Source organism: Callithrix jacchus, chromosome 1 (assembly GCF_049354715.1).
Source record: "Callithrix jacchus isolate 240 chromosome 1, calJac240_pri, whole genome shotgun sequence".
NCBI classification, from domain to species: Eukaryota; Metazoa; Chordata; class Mammalia; order Primates; family Cebidae; genus Callithrix; species Callithrix jacchus.
The window spans coordinates 79,237,610-79,254,880 of NC_133502.1; the positions used below are offsets into that span (position 1 = coordinate 79,237,610).

Consider the following 17,271-nt stretch of genomic DNA (forward strand, 5'->3'; position numbering starts at 1 on the left):
AAAGCCAAGGAAAGTTGACAGAAGCTGGTAAGGGCAAGGAAAACATTGTCCTGTGGAGTCTCCGGAAAGGAATGCAGCCCGGGTGACACCCAGGTAGTACTTCCGACCTACAGAACTGCAAGATAATAAATGTGTCTGTAAGATGATACATTGTGCTGCTTCAAGCCACACTTTGTGGTCGTTGGTTACTGTGGCAATAGAGAACGCATACAGGCCCCGTCAGGTATTTCACTAAATCCATGATATAGGTAGTTTACAAAAGCATTTTAACATGTACGAGAGCCACTTATGGATCTGTCCATCTGTGCTGCGCGGGAGTGTCAAAGGCCGCGTATTTCACTTCACAGGTGGGCGGCGCTGCCCTGAATATGCTCCCAAGGCACACGGTGCATAGTTTCGTGCTCTCCCGCGTTCAACGAACCGCTGGAAACGTCAGATGGTACACAGGAAAACACTTTACACTTTAACAGTATTTTTACGTTTATTTGCAGCAAATGCTGTTGGCTTTGAATTTAAAGTATTTATGATACACTATAAAGTGTAAGATCCAAGAAAACGCGCTAATTTCACTTGGCCCCCGTGGTTGGCCCGTGGGCAGCTCCTCAAGTTCCTGGGGTGTGGCACCACCACGGAAGAACCAAGCTGCACTGAGAGAGGTCAGAAGCCGCGACCTAGGGGACGCCCTCAGCCAGGCCTCCAGCGCCTCGGCTGCCCTTTACAGCCACAGCACCCCCAAGCTCCCCAATTCTTTCCTGCGTTGCTCAGCGCCCGGCCAATCCAGCGACCTCAAACCTCGCGACACTAGCAACTCCCGCGGACCTTCCTGCTACAGGCCTCCTAGGGGAGAGACGTAGGGAAGATTGCTCCGCCCACGGAAAGGAAGATTTCTTTCTCGCGAGAACCCAATCACAATTCGGGAGCCCGTTCTCGCGGGATTTTCCAAGACCGGGTTGGATGTTGCAGGGGTTAGCAGAGGGAGGCCAGAGCCTGAGAAGGAGGTTTGGGGGCCGCCGTTCCCGCCTCCTGTCCTCCACCGACGGCGGTGGAGCGCGAAAGGACTAGGTGAACGCCGCCTTGCCAGCCTCACACAGCGTTCCCTGGCTCTGCTGACGCTCCGGACGTCGCCCTCCTCTTCTCCTTGGGTCCCCTCAGTCGCCACCTTTGCTGGGCTCGCCCTCCCCCCCATCGCCTGGCTTTGGGTTGCTGGAGAGCGATGCTCGGAGGGCGGCCGGAAGTGGCGTTGGCCGCCATTGGCCCGCCGGCCGGGCACCTCTCAGTCCTCCGCAGTCTTCCGGGTGTTACGTGCAGCCGGGCTCGGCCCCTCCCCTTGGCCGGATGGATCCCTCGGCGCCGCAGCCCCGCGCGGAAATCGCCCTCAAAGGTACCAGCTGCGCGCTCGCCCCTTCCCAGACGCTTGTGTACTGCGTCGTGTTGGACCAGTTCTTGGCGGTGCCCTTCGTGTTAAGGTTTTGCCCTGTAGCTCCTCTTCAGTGACAGCTGCAGATTGTGAATCCTTCCAGGATTGGTACCAAGTCTGCGATTCAGTGTTGAGAACCTGAACTCGGGAGTCAGCCTCTGGGATCTAGTGTTGACTCTGACAGTACTTGCTGAGCAACTTTGGGCAGGTTCCTCATCTATAAAATTGGGTTCATTACTAGGTTCTTGTGATTATTAAATGACGTGGGGAATAGGCAAAGCACTTTTGAGACCCCGCGTCTGGCCCGTATTAAGCACTCAGGAAACGTTAAATATTTTCATTCTTGTAAGTCCCAGTTGTTAGTGAATGGCAGAAGTTTGTTGTAAGTACATAAATAAATGAAAGTTGAGATATTTTGTTGAGTTTTATTGCATATTAAGTCTGGACATTATGCCTTAAATGGGTCACCAAGAGGGGTTTTAAAGAAGGTGCGGTTATCTGCCACAAGTCATCTGGGATGCCTTCTGGCACCCAAATGAAGGGCTTCCATTAATAATAGTGCTGTATAACAAAAGCTACCACGTATTGAGTGATTTTTTTTCTGAGTCCAGCAATATGCTGATGTTTACTTGCTTTCCTTTGAGGAAGATACCGATCTCATTAAATAGATGAGGAATTCAGACCTAAAGCTCGGAGAGGGCAAGTAACAAGCCTGAATTCTGAGGTCTAGGAATTGATGACGCTGTAATTCAGGGACCACACATATAAATACCTATACGAGCCTGGCAAGTAAAAATAAATAAATGAAGCTGCTAGTGGATGTTATGGTCACTGGGACGCTCATTCCTTCTGTTAAATCTAATCTCTCTGGTATTTAGGAAAATTGTATTGGTGGAAGGAGCAGAAAGCTCCAGGGGAGGGAACATGCTTGAGGAATAGCAAGGAAGCCATTGGAGTGAGAGGGAGAGCGAGATCCTATCACCAGAATGAGTTGAATTGGTAATTATTTTAAACCAAAACAAATGATTTGGAGACTCATCAAATTATAGGAGACTTAACCCCATTTCCCTGTTAAATCGAATAGGAAATCCTCCCAACTTAAACAATTGTTCTGGAGTTTGGATACTGAGAGATTTCATTCCTGACTCAAACTTAACTGAATTTATTTCATTCTAGAAATTATCCAGACTCAGAAACCAAAGATATTCCAATAAGTTGTGTGATTCTCTTAAGGCTTTTTTTTTTGGCACATGCTATACACTTAACCTGAGATACAGTTCTTAGACTCTCTTCCCTTTTAAATTAACATTTCTCAGTACTCCCTTCTCATAACACTCTTCTCTTCCAATGCACTTTTTACAGTTATGTATATGTTTATGTACCTTTTAGTTTTCTCTCTCGCAAAATATCAAGGATCTGTGAGATCAATAACTTGTAATAGGCCAGGTGCAGTGGCTCACACCTGTAATCCCAATACTTTGGGAAGTTGAGGTGGGAGGATAGTTGGAGGCCAGCCTGGGCAACATAAGCGAGACCCTGTGTCTACTAAAAATAAAAAATGTAGCCAGGCATGGTGGTGTACACCTGTAGTCCCAGCTACTGAGGAGGCTGTGACGGGAGGATTGCTGAGCTCAGGAGTTGGAGTTTACAGTGAGCTATGATTGTGCCACTGTACTCCAGCCTGGGCGACGGATTCTTGTCTTGAAAAAAAAGAATGTGGGCCGGGCGCAGTGGCTCACGCCTGTAATCCCAGCACTTTGGGAGGTCGAGGCGGGTGGATCACGAAGTCAAGATATCGAGACCATCCTGGTCAACATGGTGAAACCCCGTCTCTACTAAAAATACAAAAAATTAGCTGGGCGTGGTGGCGGATGCCTGTAATCCCAGCTACTCGGGAGGCTGAGGCAGGAGAATTGCCTGAACCCAGGAAGCGGAGGTTGCGGTGAGCCAAGATTGCGCCATTGCACTCCAGCCTGGGTAACAACAGCGAAACTGCGTCTCAAGAAAAAAAAAAAAAAAGAATGTGGAATACATTCATCACATCTTTATTGAATGTCTGCTGTGTGGCTCTGTGTTGATCCTGGGGATAAAATTTATAACAGTACAGAATTTCTTGGAATGGAAATTACTCTCTGGTGGAAGAAAAAGACAAAAACAAGTGGACATGATAATTAAATGTTATGATAAGTGCTACAGAGTCAATAAAATTATGAGATAGAGAATAATGGGGTACCCTACTCTAAATAGGTGGACTGGGAACAGAGAGACGGACTAGTTAGGAACAATTTAGGGAAAGTTGGTGGTGGCATGCTTTAAGGCAGAGGTCAGTGAACTACTGCCTGTAGGCTAAATCTGGTCTGACAATTCTTTTTGTGAATAAAGTTTTATTGGAATACATATGTGCCCATTTGTTCGTGTATTGTCTGGTTGCTTGTGCGTTACAAGGGCAAGAGAATGTATGGCCTACAAAATCTAAAGTAACAAATAGCTAATAACTGACTCTACAGAAAACGCTCGCCAGCCTTTGCTTTAGAGAGATGGTGGCATGGAGGAAAGTCATTTATTTTTGAAGCAGAACCATGACATTCTGATGGATTGGATGTAAGGAGTAATATTGCATGAGGATTAAGGGCTGACTAATGGTTTTCTACCTTGAAAAGTTGGTTAGATGATGATGCCAATTAATGAGATGCAGGAAGACTATTACCATCATTTTTTATATTGGTTTTCTTCATTTTATACCCATTGTGTGGTGTAATATAATTTGTGCTTAAATCACATATGTTGAATAATAGATAAAAAATAAGTCTTATAAAGCAATACAGCATTTGCTGGGTAGAAACAGATAATGTGAAACAGAAGTAGCAAGAATTGCTGTAAAGGTTGCTTTAGATTTTAAAGTACAAATACTACTGTTGTGAAAATAGGGCCCATTGACCTACTGTTTTACTTGTGTAGTGGATCAAGGCTTTAGTTTCACATCAAAACACTCTTTTAGAATGGTCTAACAGTTGTCAAACAATTTGGTTCCACAGATTAGAGTGTCAGAGAAGGTTTTTCCCTGTGTACTCATTATTGTTATGGTAAAATAATCTCATCAAAGTTAGTGACTTTACTTTTGAGGAACAACTGATGGATGAGGCATATAGTGAGCTATTCTTGCTTAAGATAGTATAAACATGTCATATGGTAATCATGAATGTTATAAAAATCTAACTCGAGGTCATCAGGAAGACCCTAGGAAACTGCCAGTGGTCATCTGATCTCAGTGAGAAATGTATAAGAAAAATAATTCCTGGTGTTCTTATATTTGTAGCCATAGAATTATTTTTGGATTCTTGCCATAAGAAATTCCATTTGGAAAATTGTTTTTCCTTAGTTTTCTTTATTTGATACTTTGTAATTGTACCAGTAGTATACTCAATAGACTCCCTCCTCATGCATAATGCTATATTTTCTGAGAAAATAAAATAGATAGCTGTACAGTTAAGCACATAATAAGTTCAGGAGATAGGTCATGCTCTTTAAAGTATAATAGGATCTTGGCAGAAAGAGATCTTAGAATTAATCTCTAAAAATTATTACTCAAAACTCAGAAGAGAAAAAGCTGTGACCTCACTGTAGTTGAATTGGAGGTTCCTATGGTTAGCTGTATACAAGCAGTGGTCAAAGGTTTAGAAGCAGCAATATTGACAGTGAAAAGAAACAGCTGTTTCTAGAGAAAGGTGATGGAATAACTGTAAAGAGCAGACAGATGAACCACAAAGCATTGCTGTCCAGAGGATTTTACTTTACTCGTTGCCAAGTCCTATTCACGATTACTCTACCGTATCATGAAATGTGTGTGTGTGTGTGTATTAATGACAGCAAGAATATTTGAGTTGGTAGTTCTCAACCCTGGCTATGCATCAGAATTATCTTTTGAATTCAACAGTAGCAACCAAACAAAACAATAAAACCAGATGCCCATGATGCATATCCACTGAATAAGGATCACCAGAGGTGGTGTCTAAGAATGTATATTTTTAAACACCAGGGTAGATGATGACACACAGCCAGAGTAAGAACCACTGGAAATAAATTATGTACCCTTTATTCTGTTTATTGTAGGAGAATATCTGAAAATATATTTTAGAAAAACATATGTTATAATTTATCTCATTGCAGGTTTTTTGGAAAAGGGATTTATGTGAGGTATATATTTTGTCTCATAGCTGTGGATAAATGAAGTGTCTTTATAAGCTAGCTTTGGAAACTTTATTTTCTCTTTTATTATTGCAGACATATGGCATCCAGGAGAAAGATGTCTGGCCCCTTCTCCAGATAATGGAAAACTTTGTGAAGCAAGCATAAAATCTATCACAGTGGATGAAAATGGCAAACCATTTGCAGTCATCTTATATTCAGATTTTCAAGAAAGGAAAATACCTCTTAAACAGCTACAGGAAGTAAAATTTGTTAAAGATTGCCCCAGGAATCTTATATTTGATGATGAAGATTTGGAAAAACCTTATTTTCCAAACCGAAAATTTCCGTCGTCTCCTATTGCTTTTAAATTATCTGATGATGGAGACTCTATTCCTTATACCATCAATAGGTATTTGAGAGATTACCAAAGAGAAGGAGCCCAGTTTCTTTATGGACACTACATCCATGGAAGAGGGTGCATTCTTGGTGATGACATGGGGCTTGGAAAAACAGTACAGGTATTTATTTTAATTACATCACAACTAAAATTCAGTAAAGTCACTTTACTGTGTACATGAGAGGATACTATACGTACATCTCTATTTGTTCTGTTAACTGTTATGGTAGCTATTTTGTGTGTTTGTGTGTATGTTTGTGTTTGTCTCACCAACCAGATAGTGAAGTCCTCAAAGTTGAGAACAGTTACTCAGTTATTTTATCATCAGTACTTTAGTACCTATGAAATATTTTATTTAAAAATAATGTTTATACAACTTGATTTGATTTTTACCTTTGGAAAGGCTGGTACTAAGATACAATATATTTGAAGTCATTTAACTTTCGTAATACTTTATGGAAGGAAAGTATTCTAATGTTTGGTACACCACATAGCGTGGTTAAATTGATTTCCTACAGGCCTTTTGTGCATATTGTTTGAAGTTTATCATGTTAGACGTTTCGTAATCTGAATCCCTGGGTCACTAGGAGTTCTGCTTGTGAACTTTAGAGAGACTTACAAATTCCCCAACATGTGTACTAGAATCTGTGCATTTAAGTACTTTTCTAAAGAGGGGATCTGTTTTATCTGTTTCTGTATAACAAATTATGCCAACATTTAGCAGCTTAAAACAATACTCATGTATTGTCTGACAGTTTCTGCGGGTTGGGAATCCAGCTGTCCCCTAGCTGGGTTATAGCTTTACCTCTTGCAAGGCTGCAGTCATCTCAAGTTGACTGGGGAAGATTGATTTCCTAGCCCACTTGGTTGTTGGCAGGATTGAGTTCCTTGTGGGTTCTTCGCCTCTGTTTCTTGTGAGCTGTTGGCTGGAGGCCTCCTTTACTTTCTTGCCCCAGGGCCTCTTCATGGGGCATCTCACACAAGTTAGCTTGCTTCATCAAGGAAAGCAAGTAAGAGGTCAAGAGACTGCACTAGTGAAACGGAAGTCATGGTCTTTGGTGATATAATAACAGAAGAGATATCCCCTTACTTTTGTCATATTCTCTTCATTAGAAGCAAGTTGCTAGGTCCAGCCAGAACTCAAGGGAAGGAGATTAAACAAGACTGGGAATATTAAGAAGTGGGTATTATTGGGAGCCTGTCAGAATCTGCCTACTAGAGGGTCTTTAGCTTTCCTTAGATTTTCAAAGAGGTTTGTGATCAAAAGAGTTTTGAATCTAGACATTATACTAAACAATTTAGATTTTCAGGTGTGTGTGCCTAGTTTGTAATTAAGGTGTTATTCTGCTTCCTTTCTTATAATTGAGTTTAAGCTATTTTCTTCTTCATATTACCTCTATTAGTTATTGGAACTCAAAGGTAAGTGAAAAACTAATTTAATATTTATAAATAGTCAAATTTCAGCCACCAATAACAGAATGAGGAAAAAGAAAAGAAAAAAATAGCCAAATAATGCTACTGTGTGTAAAGGTCTGGTGTGAAAAGCTAGGCTAACATAAAGTCTTTCAATAATCATAATACCGTTAACCACGCTCTATGTTCCTTCAAGCTTAGGCAGTGCTGATAGTTTTTAGATCTGTACATTGGACATGCGGACATGCTAAATAATTGGTTGTGGAATAAGTGAATTTGCTTTCTTCCTATATTCCACAAACAATTATTTAGCATGTCTGGTGTGCAAGTGGAGGATAGATAGCAAGAATATAGAAAGCAGCCTTCAAGAAACCGCCATTGAAACTGACCCAATGGTCCCATAGACAGTTTGGTTTTTTGTTTGTTTTTAGATAAACATAGAAATTGACCCCTTCTGGTCCTAAAGCTTGAAACTTCTGTTTATCTGAGTTCCTTCCTCACTAAAGGACCCCCAGGCCTCTTAAAAAGTATCAAAGAATGAAACTCACCAAACCATAGAGTCCAGTCAGTGAGACACTAGGCCTCATTCATCAGATTACTTCCTTAGCCCTCTTATGTTCCTGTTTTCCCATATATTGTTACATTTCTTCACTGCTATATAAACTCCTAATTTTAGTCAGTCAGGGAGATGGATTTGAGACTGATTCTTGGCTACAGTGCCACATTAAAGCCTTTTTCCTTGGCAATACTTGTCTCAGTGATTGACCTTCTGTATGGTGAGTAGCAGGTCTTAGACTGAAACCCTAGTATTTCAGTTGTACCATCTGTGACCAAGATTACAAATGAGTACTAGAGGAAAATTAATTAATTTAAAGCCCTGCTATAACTATTTTCACATACACTTTTCCTGTTTTTGCCTATGGTAGAGTTTTTCTTAACACCATTCTTTGATGTTCAACTTTAAAATAAGAAACATGAGGGTGCTACAAAAGTGAACTGCTTGGGAACCATTACCCTGCAACTTAAATATAATTCAAATCAAATTCTTGTGCACATTTTATTCTCATATTTGAAGGCTTTCATCTCTGAAGCCCGTGTTACAAAGAAATGTACTTTATTTTACAGTTCATAGTGAAATATTTAAGATAGAGCTTCTATAGATAGATAGAGCTTCTGTAGATATAATGACTAAGCCAGTTGAAGAAATGTGAATGATTAATGTGTTAACTAGAATTTCAAAATGTAGTAAAATTAATTGATAATAAAAACAGACCATTGACATTTACTGTTTGAGCCATAGTTTTATCTTCTTTTTTTTCTCTTTTTCCTGATTTCATCCCTTAAGTTTCCCCCTTTTTATATTCTAATTTGGCCATGATCTGAAATTGAACTCTTCTTTTAAGCTAAGTTTCCTTCCCTCTTTTCAAATTTAAAAGTAGGTGAATTTAATATTTTACATTCTATGGGAAATGGGGATTGAAAAATGTCCGTTTGTTTTAGTGACATAAAATAAATCATTGATATGCTGAACAACAACCATTTTGCTGGAGCTTTCAGGCACAAACCATAATGGAGTAGTTGAAGACATGGACACAGAAAGTATATTTACCTCTTTAAGAAACGTGGCTTTGAAAGGGAATAAAAGTGACCTAGTAGTAGCTGAAGAGAGAGATGAGAATTTGAGGGAGTTTCTTTATTGTTTTGTATTGTCTGGGGATAGGAAAGACTTGAGTATTTTTTAAGTGAATTGGAAGGACAGATCTGGTTAAGAGGGCACAGTTGAATATGCAACGTACATAATTATATGCTCTCATACACACATATACTTCTGTAAATTCACACGCAAACATACATCAGCAAAAAATGGTGTCACATAATAACTACTATCTTATAAGCAGATTTTTTTGTCAAAGATTATAAACTAATTATTCCCAAACATCTTCTGAAATTTTTCTAAAATATAGAAGACTTAAAAGAATTGTACAATGAAAAGCCATGTTCTCACCACTTGGATTCTGTTAATATTTCATTATACGTGGTTTATCATATCCATCTGTCTTTTGTTGCATTTTAAATTACCAGACATTAATATATTTTATCTTACACACAAGCATTCAAGAAAAGATCATCACAACCAAGATGATGAACATACCGATCACTCCCAGATTTCCTCATGTCCATTTGTGCCCATGATATGTTCAACACCATGCAGTTCATCACCTACTATTTTTACTTTTAGTGGGACTAAAAAAGATGCTTGGGAGGAAATTTGAGTACAAAATCCAAGATTTTTATGACTGTTTCCCAATATATCACAGAATTCTCACATCTAAATGCAACAGGTAATTTGAAAATGAATCCCTTCTGTACATTTACATGATAATTATCTAGTGTAAAGACAATTAACAGTTTCAGCTGGAGTATACAGGTTTGGGAACCTGACCTTTGGTAATCAGACAAGTGAATGATGGCAAAAGAGGTGAGTGGGTGCTTACCATGGAGTAGTTATTCTCTAAAGTGGATGTTTGGGTCAGCAGCATTTGTGTCATCTGGGAACTTGTTAGAATTGTAAATTACTGGGTCTCACTGCAGACATAATGAATTAGTAACTCTGGGGCAGTAGGAGAGGACAGCAATCTGTGTTTTAACAAATGCTCCAGGTAATTCCGAGGCCCACTATAGTTTGAGAGCCTTTGCTCAGACGGTATGTTTTTTAGAGGGGATAGAAAACTTGGATTAATCTGGTGAGTTCAGTGAACATTGGTTAAGACATATTTAGTTGATATGAATCTTTTTTTTTTCTTTTTTTGTTTTTTTTGAGATGGGGTCTCACTCTGTCATCCAGGTTGGAGTGCAGTAGCACGATCTCGGCTCACTGCAACCTCCGCCTCCCAGGCTCAAGCCATCCTTCCACTTAGCCTCCTAAATAGCTGGGACCATAGTCACTCATCACCATACCCAGCTAATTATTTTGTATTTTTGGTAGAGATGGGGTTTTGCCATGTTGCCCAGGCTGGCCTTGAACTGCAGAGCTCAAGTTATCTGCCCGCCTTGACCTTTTAAAGTGCTGCGATTACAAGCAGAAGCTACTGTGCCTGGCTTCTATGTGAATATTTATACATAGGATGATGACCATTTCATTGTTTAAAAAAAATTTGGAAATGGAAGTGATATTGGAGAAAATTTTGTTCAACTGTTTAACTTAATAAAACAGGCACAGGAGTACTAAATGACTTCCCAATCTAGGGTCAGGCATAGAAGTAATCATTTTCATTTCTATTCTAGAACTCTTTATTTTTTTCCCCTTCTATCATTTGCTGCCTTCATCTTTTGACTTAATAATGCAGTTAATTAAAAGCCTTTTACTCAACTTCTAACCATTTACTCAGTTGGTTGACATTTAATAAGTACCCACTCAGAGCCAGGGACTGTGATTGGCACTGAAGAGCTTAATATAAATGCATATGATACCTACTCTGATGGTTAATACTAGTGTCAACTTGATTGGATTGAAGGATACAAAGTATTGATCCTGGGTGTGTCTGTGAGGGTGATGCCAAAAGAGATTAATATTTAAGTCAGTGGGCTGGGAAAGGCAGACCCATACTTAATCTGGTGGGCACAATCTTATCAGCTGCCACTGTGGCTAGAATGTAAGCAGGCAGAAAAATATGAAAAGAGAGACTGGCCTAGCCTCCCAGCCTACATCTTTCTCCCATGCTGGATGCTTCCTGCCCTTGAATATTGGACTCCCAAGTTCTTCAATTTTGGGACTTGGATTGGCTCTCCTTGCTCTTCAGCCTGCAGATGGCCTATTGTGGCACTTTGTGATCGTGTGAGTTAGTAAACTCCCCTTTATATATATATATATGTATATAGTAATAAAAAGTAATAAAGAGAATATAGAGTAATAAAGAGAAGAATATATATATATATATTCCATTAGTTATGTCCCTCTAGAGAACCCGGACTAATACACCTAACCTTTCAGAGTTCACAAAAGGGTAATAAAAAGAAATGTAGCCAAGAGCCATCATCTAGTTTGATAAGTGGGTTGGAGGGGAGAAACAAGCCTGCCTGAGGGTATCAAAGAAGACTCTACAGGGAAGTTGGTGTTTTTGTACTTTGCTTTTGGAAATCTACCAAATTTTGAGTTTTGAATTGAGTTTTAATTTAATTTTTTACTGAAGGCATACATCTAATATAGTATTTGAAAGGTTTATCATGAAAGAGAAGGACTCAAACTCATTAAATCAAAATAATTTAGATTTTAATCATAATGTAGTAATTAGCTTTCACAGACATCAAAGTCTTAAGGACTACTATTAAGCAGGTGCAGTAATATGTCTTACCATATTTATTTTCTCATCTGCTCTGTGAAGAAGATATTAGTACTTTTTGAGTAGGAGAGAATTTTGCAAAGCGTAAAGACATTTTTTGAATTTTTGTTTCTATATTATTAGATATTACATTATTGAAAATGTCATTACTAAAGGCTGTTGTATTAAAAAGATAAGTTCAGTAAACCTTGGTCTTGAAAGAAATGATGGGATTGCTGATAGTTAAAGCTTTCTGAGGTTATTTTCAGTACCTTTTTGGTTAATACGATCTTCAATAGATTCAAGGCTACACTAAAATATGAAGGTTCTTTGGATCTCAAGTCATGTTATTCACTCAGGAATATAGTAATAAAGAGAAGAATAATATTGTCTTTATTTTCATTCATGGAGAAAATGCTGTAATATCCAACGTGAAGGTTAATTAACCTCCAGGTCCCAGATCCCTAAGCCCTTTAAAGCAGAGACCAAAATGTACTATTATTTCAGAGATAAAATTGTGTTTCTTGTTATGGCATGTAGTTCTGATTTTAGGAGAGAACTCTGTAAAAGATAAGTGAGCTAGACCCCATTTCAAAACAGCACTTTGTGTGTGTGGTTTTTTTTTTTTTTTAAAGCAAGAAAAAATCATCGTACTTTTGGAAGTGTGCTTCTGAGCCACTCTCTCTGTACTTTTTATCTCCCAGGGAATTGAAAAGTAGGTACACATTTTTCTCTTTTTGTCCTATAAAAAATAGACAGTTTTTGCGATGCCTTCTTCTGTTCTGGTCTAAGGGAAGGTTTGCTGCCCTTTTTTCCAGCCTCAGATTTACTCTGTATGTCATGAGCTGACTGTGTGAGGAAAGATGGCCTGTAAAACTGTTGGCCTGACAGAGTTTAGAAAGGAATGCATGTAAAAACAGAAAGCTTTCCCAGAGTGGTATTTCATTTCTGAAATGCAATTTTTGGCCTTTCCCTATTCTAGAGGTGGCTGATTTAAATATTTGTTTTTGTTCTTTTCATCTGTAAGCAATTTTAGAACTATTCCACAATAAAACATGTTCTGCTTTTTTTCTTTGGAGATAAGTTTTGTAAATCTTCATTGTAAATTTGTCATTGGTCTTCTGTGAATTAACATTTTGATAGACCTCTACTGGACCACTATAGTGTGATAAAATGGCTAGATCTCCACCCAAAATACGGATTTCCTTTGCTTTCTCAGAGTTTGGGCCGACTGACAGAGACTACGTTTCCCAGATCTCCTTGTATGTCAGTGGGCTTGTGATCAGGTTCCACCAACAGAAATAAGGGTAGAAGTGATGAGTGCCATTTATAGTCCTGGTCCATAAAATCCACCTATGCTGTTCTTCACATTCTCCCTTCCCTGTCTAACTTTTGTATATTGACACATTAATGCTAGCATTACCGTAATACCTATTAGTATATTTTAATTAATATATAGCTAAGAGTTTGTTAGTGGTTTTAGCTAGCTTCTCCAGTTAGTAGTGTGTATTATCAACTGAAGTTTATTATTATTTCACATTTATTTTTTGGGGTAGGTGGGTGGATGAGTAGTGTTAGAGGTAGTGTAGATTATTTAAATGAGATACAAAAAATTTTAAAAATCATTAGTGGATTTAGTGAATTAAGTAAAGCTAATCTATAATTAGAATTTACACATTTAGCCACCACCTATAAACATCTTCCAAAGCTCTGAGATTCTTAAATAAATAAAAGATACATTTCACATATCTTTGTTTTAGAGATTTTGACAAATGAAGTTACAATTAAGATTGTATATCATCTTGGATAGATGAACAAATTGAATTATGGATTTACACAATTAGGAATATAATTTTTCTGTAATGAAACAATCTGTAGGTGAGTTAAGAGCAAATCAGTGGATTAGATCTTACATTACTTCACTTAAATTGTTATGGTATCTAAAAGGTATTTCTTTTGCCTTTTAGTAGCCTCTGAGGACCAGTTCCCTGAAATTAAAAAAGAGTATATCTATCAATATATGTGTTTGTGTGTATGCACATCTGTGTATCTTTAATCCTTTAATTAAGGTACACTTATAACAGTAAAATGCACAGCTCTCAAGTATACTGCTTAAGGAACTTTGGCAAATGTGTATATCTGTGTAACTAATGTGCTAATCAAAATATAGGACAATTCCCTTATCCTAAAAAGTTTTTTTATGCCCCTTTCCAGTCAATATGCCAATTACGTGTACTTTTAATTATAAACTTTCTGTGATCAGTGTTGTTATATTCCAAGAGGTAGTCAGAACCCAAAATGTTATGCATATTTGCACCATCAAGGAATTCAGTAAATTCTAATCTTAGACTATATATTTTTGAATACAAAATGTAAATTAAAAAATATTTATAAAATGAAAATTGTGAACATACATCAAAGATCTTTTACTTAGGTGATATCAAAAATATTTAAATTGTCCAGTGCTTAAATTCAGTCATTTGTGGATTATCCTTTCTCTTTCCTTTAATTTATACTGTACTCCAGCCAGTTTGTTCACATTAATCTCTCACTGGATTCTTCAGTAACTGTTTATTTCTGGAAAAAAACAAAAAACTGGAGGCATCATGTTTCCTGACTTCAAACTATACTACAAGGCTATAATAATCAAAACAGTAAAGTACTGGTACCAAAACGGATACATAGACTAGTGGAAAAGAACAGAGGCCTCAGAAATAATGCCACACACCTACAACCATCTAATCTTTGACAAATCTGACAAAAAACAAGCAATGGGGAATGGATTTCCTATTCAATAAATGGTGCTAGGAAAACTGGCTAGCCATATTCATAAAGCTGAAACTGTATCCCTTCATTACACCTTATACAAAAATTACCTCACGATGGATTAAAGATTTAAATGTAAGACCTAAAACCATAAAAACCCTAGAAGAAAACCTAGGCAATACCCCTCAGGACATAGGCATGGGCAAAGACTTCATGACTAAAACATCAATGGCAACAGGATCTAGTTAAACTAAAGAGCTTCTGCACAGGAAAAGAAACTTATCAGAGTGAACAATCAACCTACAGAATGGGTGAAAATTTTTGCCATTTACCCATCTGACAAAGGGCTAATATCCATAATCTACAAAGAATATAAACAAATTTATAAGAAAAAAACAATCCCATCAAAAAGTGGGTAAAGGATAGGAACAGACACTTCTCAAAAGAAGACATTTATGCAGCCAGCAAACATGAAAAAAAGCTCATCATCACTAGTTATTAAAGAAATGCAAATCAAAACCACATTGAAATACCATCTCATGCCAGTTAGAATAGTGATCATTAAAAAGTCAGGAGACAACAGATGCTGGAAAGGATGAGGAGAAATAGGAACGCTTTTACACTGTTGGTGGGAGTGTAAATTAGTTCAACCATTGTGGAAGACAGTGTGGCAATCCTCAAAGATCTAGAACTAGAAATACTGTTTGACCCAGCAATCCCATTACTGGGCATATACCCAAAGAATTATAAATTGTTCTGTTATAAAGACACATGCACACATGTTTATTGCAGCATTGTTCACAATAGCAAAGACTTGGAGCCAACCCAAATGCCCATCAATGATAGACTGGATAAAGAAATTGTGGCACATATGTACCAGGGAATACCATGCAGCCATAAAAAAGGATGCGTTCATGTCCTTTGTAGGGACATGGATGAAGCTGGAAACCATCATTCTGAGCAAACTAACACAAGAACAGAAAACCAGACACCGCATTTTCTCACTCATAAGTGGGAGTTGAACAATGAGAACACATGGACACAGGGAGGGGAATGTCAACACACCAGGGTTTGCCAGGGCATGGGGAACTAGGGGAATGATAGCGTTAGGAGAAATACCTAATGTAGATGATGGGGTGTTGGATGCAGCCAACCACCATGGCCTGTGTATACCTATGTAACAGACCTGCATGTTCTGCACATGTATCCCAGAACTAAAAGTACAATAAAAAAATAGCTACTGCTTATTGAGTCATTGATGTTTACGGACTTGGCATATGTACTTTTAAACTTTTTTCAAGAATAAAAATAATTTTGATTACACCATAATATACACAAATACATTTTTATAAAAATGCAAGCTCTAATTTTTTTTTTTTTTTTTTGAGACAGTCTTACTCTGTCGCCCAGGCTGGAGTGCGGTGGCATGATCTCGGCTCACTGCAACCCCTGTCTCCCAGGTTTAAGCGCGATTGTCCTGCCTCAGCCTTTCGAGTAGCTGGGACTACAGGCTTATGCCGCAACATCCAGCTTAGTTTTTTATTTTTAGTAGAGATGAGGGTTCACCATGTTGGCCGGGCTGATCTCGAGCTCCTGATCTCAGGTGATCTGCCCACTTCAACCTCCCAAAGTGCTGAGATTACAGGCCAGAGCCACCAGCCCCAGCTGGAAGTTTTTAAATTGCAGTTAAGTCCATACAACATTAATTAATTATTTAAAATGATTAATTTTAAAATTAATTATTTAAATGTTAATTGAGTGCATTTAACACATTCAGAATGTTGTACAAGACCTACCTCTTTCTAGTTTCTGGGTTGTTTCTACCTTTTAGTTATTATGAATAATGCTTCTGTAAACATTTGGGTACAAACATTTCTCTTGTACGTAATTCCTAGAAGTGGAATTACTGGGTTTTATGGTAATTCAGTGTTTCTTTTTTTCCAAGGAACTGCAGTACTATTTTCCACAACGGCTAAAGCATTTTACATTCCTACCAACAATTGTCCAGGTTTCCTAGGCCTCTGCATCATTGCCAACTTTTGTTAGTTTTTGTTTTCTTCACTATAGCTATCTTACTATGTGTGAATTGGTATTTTATTACAGTTTTGATTTGCATTTCTATAATGGCCAGTGATGTTGAACACCTCTTCATGTGTGTGGTTTTTTTTTTTTTTTTTGATTTTTTCTATAGCTTTAGAGAAAGAAATATATATGTAAGTCTTTTGCCTGTTTTTACAATTTCATTGTCTTTATTGAGTTGTAAGAATTCTTTATGTATTTAGGATACTAATCCCTTATCAGATATATGATTTACAAAGACTTTCTCCCATTCTGTAGTTGTCTTTTTATTTTCTTGTTATTTTACTTTGATGCACAAAAGTTTTATGAAGTCCAGTCTATTTTGTATTTTGTTGAACAAGTTATAATTTTAATGTATGTGTAAATAAATTTTAAAAATAGGACCATTATTTCCATATGTTATTCTGCTCCTTGTTTTTTTTTTCACTTAAACATGGGTCTTGGAGATCTTTTTATGTTGATACATAAGGATTGTCCTCATTCCTTAATTAGTAAATTACTGCATACTATAGATCATATGTTCTGTAACTTACTTTATCATTCCTCCAGTGACCTAAGGAAAAGGACTTTTTGGGTTGTTGTATATTTTAGGCTATGACAAATAGTGAGTATCTGTAGGATAGAATCTGAAGAGTATTTCTCTGTAAGGATCGAATTCCTGAAAGTCAAATTTCTGGGTGAAGAGTATGAAT

General features: G+C 37.9%; 2 protein-coding genes across 7 annotated transcripts in view; one reads left to right on the plus strand and one right to left on the minus strand.

The window, feature by feature from the left end:
* Positions 1-826: 826 nt before the first annotated feature.
* Positions 827-1,275, minus strand: LOC128931790 (putative uncharacterized protein ERCC6L2-AS1). Its single transcript, XM_054254216.2, is given in 2 exon segments — positions 827-1,180; positions 1,183-1,275. Coding segments are annotated over 2 exon segments (423 nt in total). The 5' UTR covers positions 1,252-1,275.
* The window catches only part of ERCC6L2 (ERCC excision repair 6 like 2), a 144,368-nt gene continuing 128,020 nt past the window's right edge, over positions 924-17,271 (plus strand). For all 6 annotated transcript variants that reach the window (XM_008993723.5, XM_008993716.5, XM_078348426.1 and 3 more), the window contains exons 1-2: positions 924-1,381; positions 5,699-6,123. In XM_008993723.5, the coding sequence (XP_008991971.4) occupies positions 1,336-1,381; positions 5,699-6,123 (471 nt within the window). In that variant the 5' untranslated portion in view covers positions 924-1,335. The remainder of the gene's footprint in view (positions 1,382-5,698; positions 6,124-17,271) is intronic.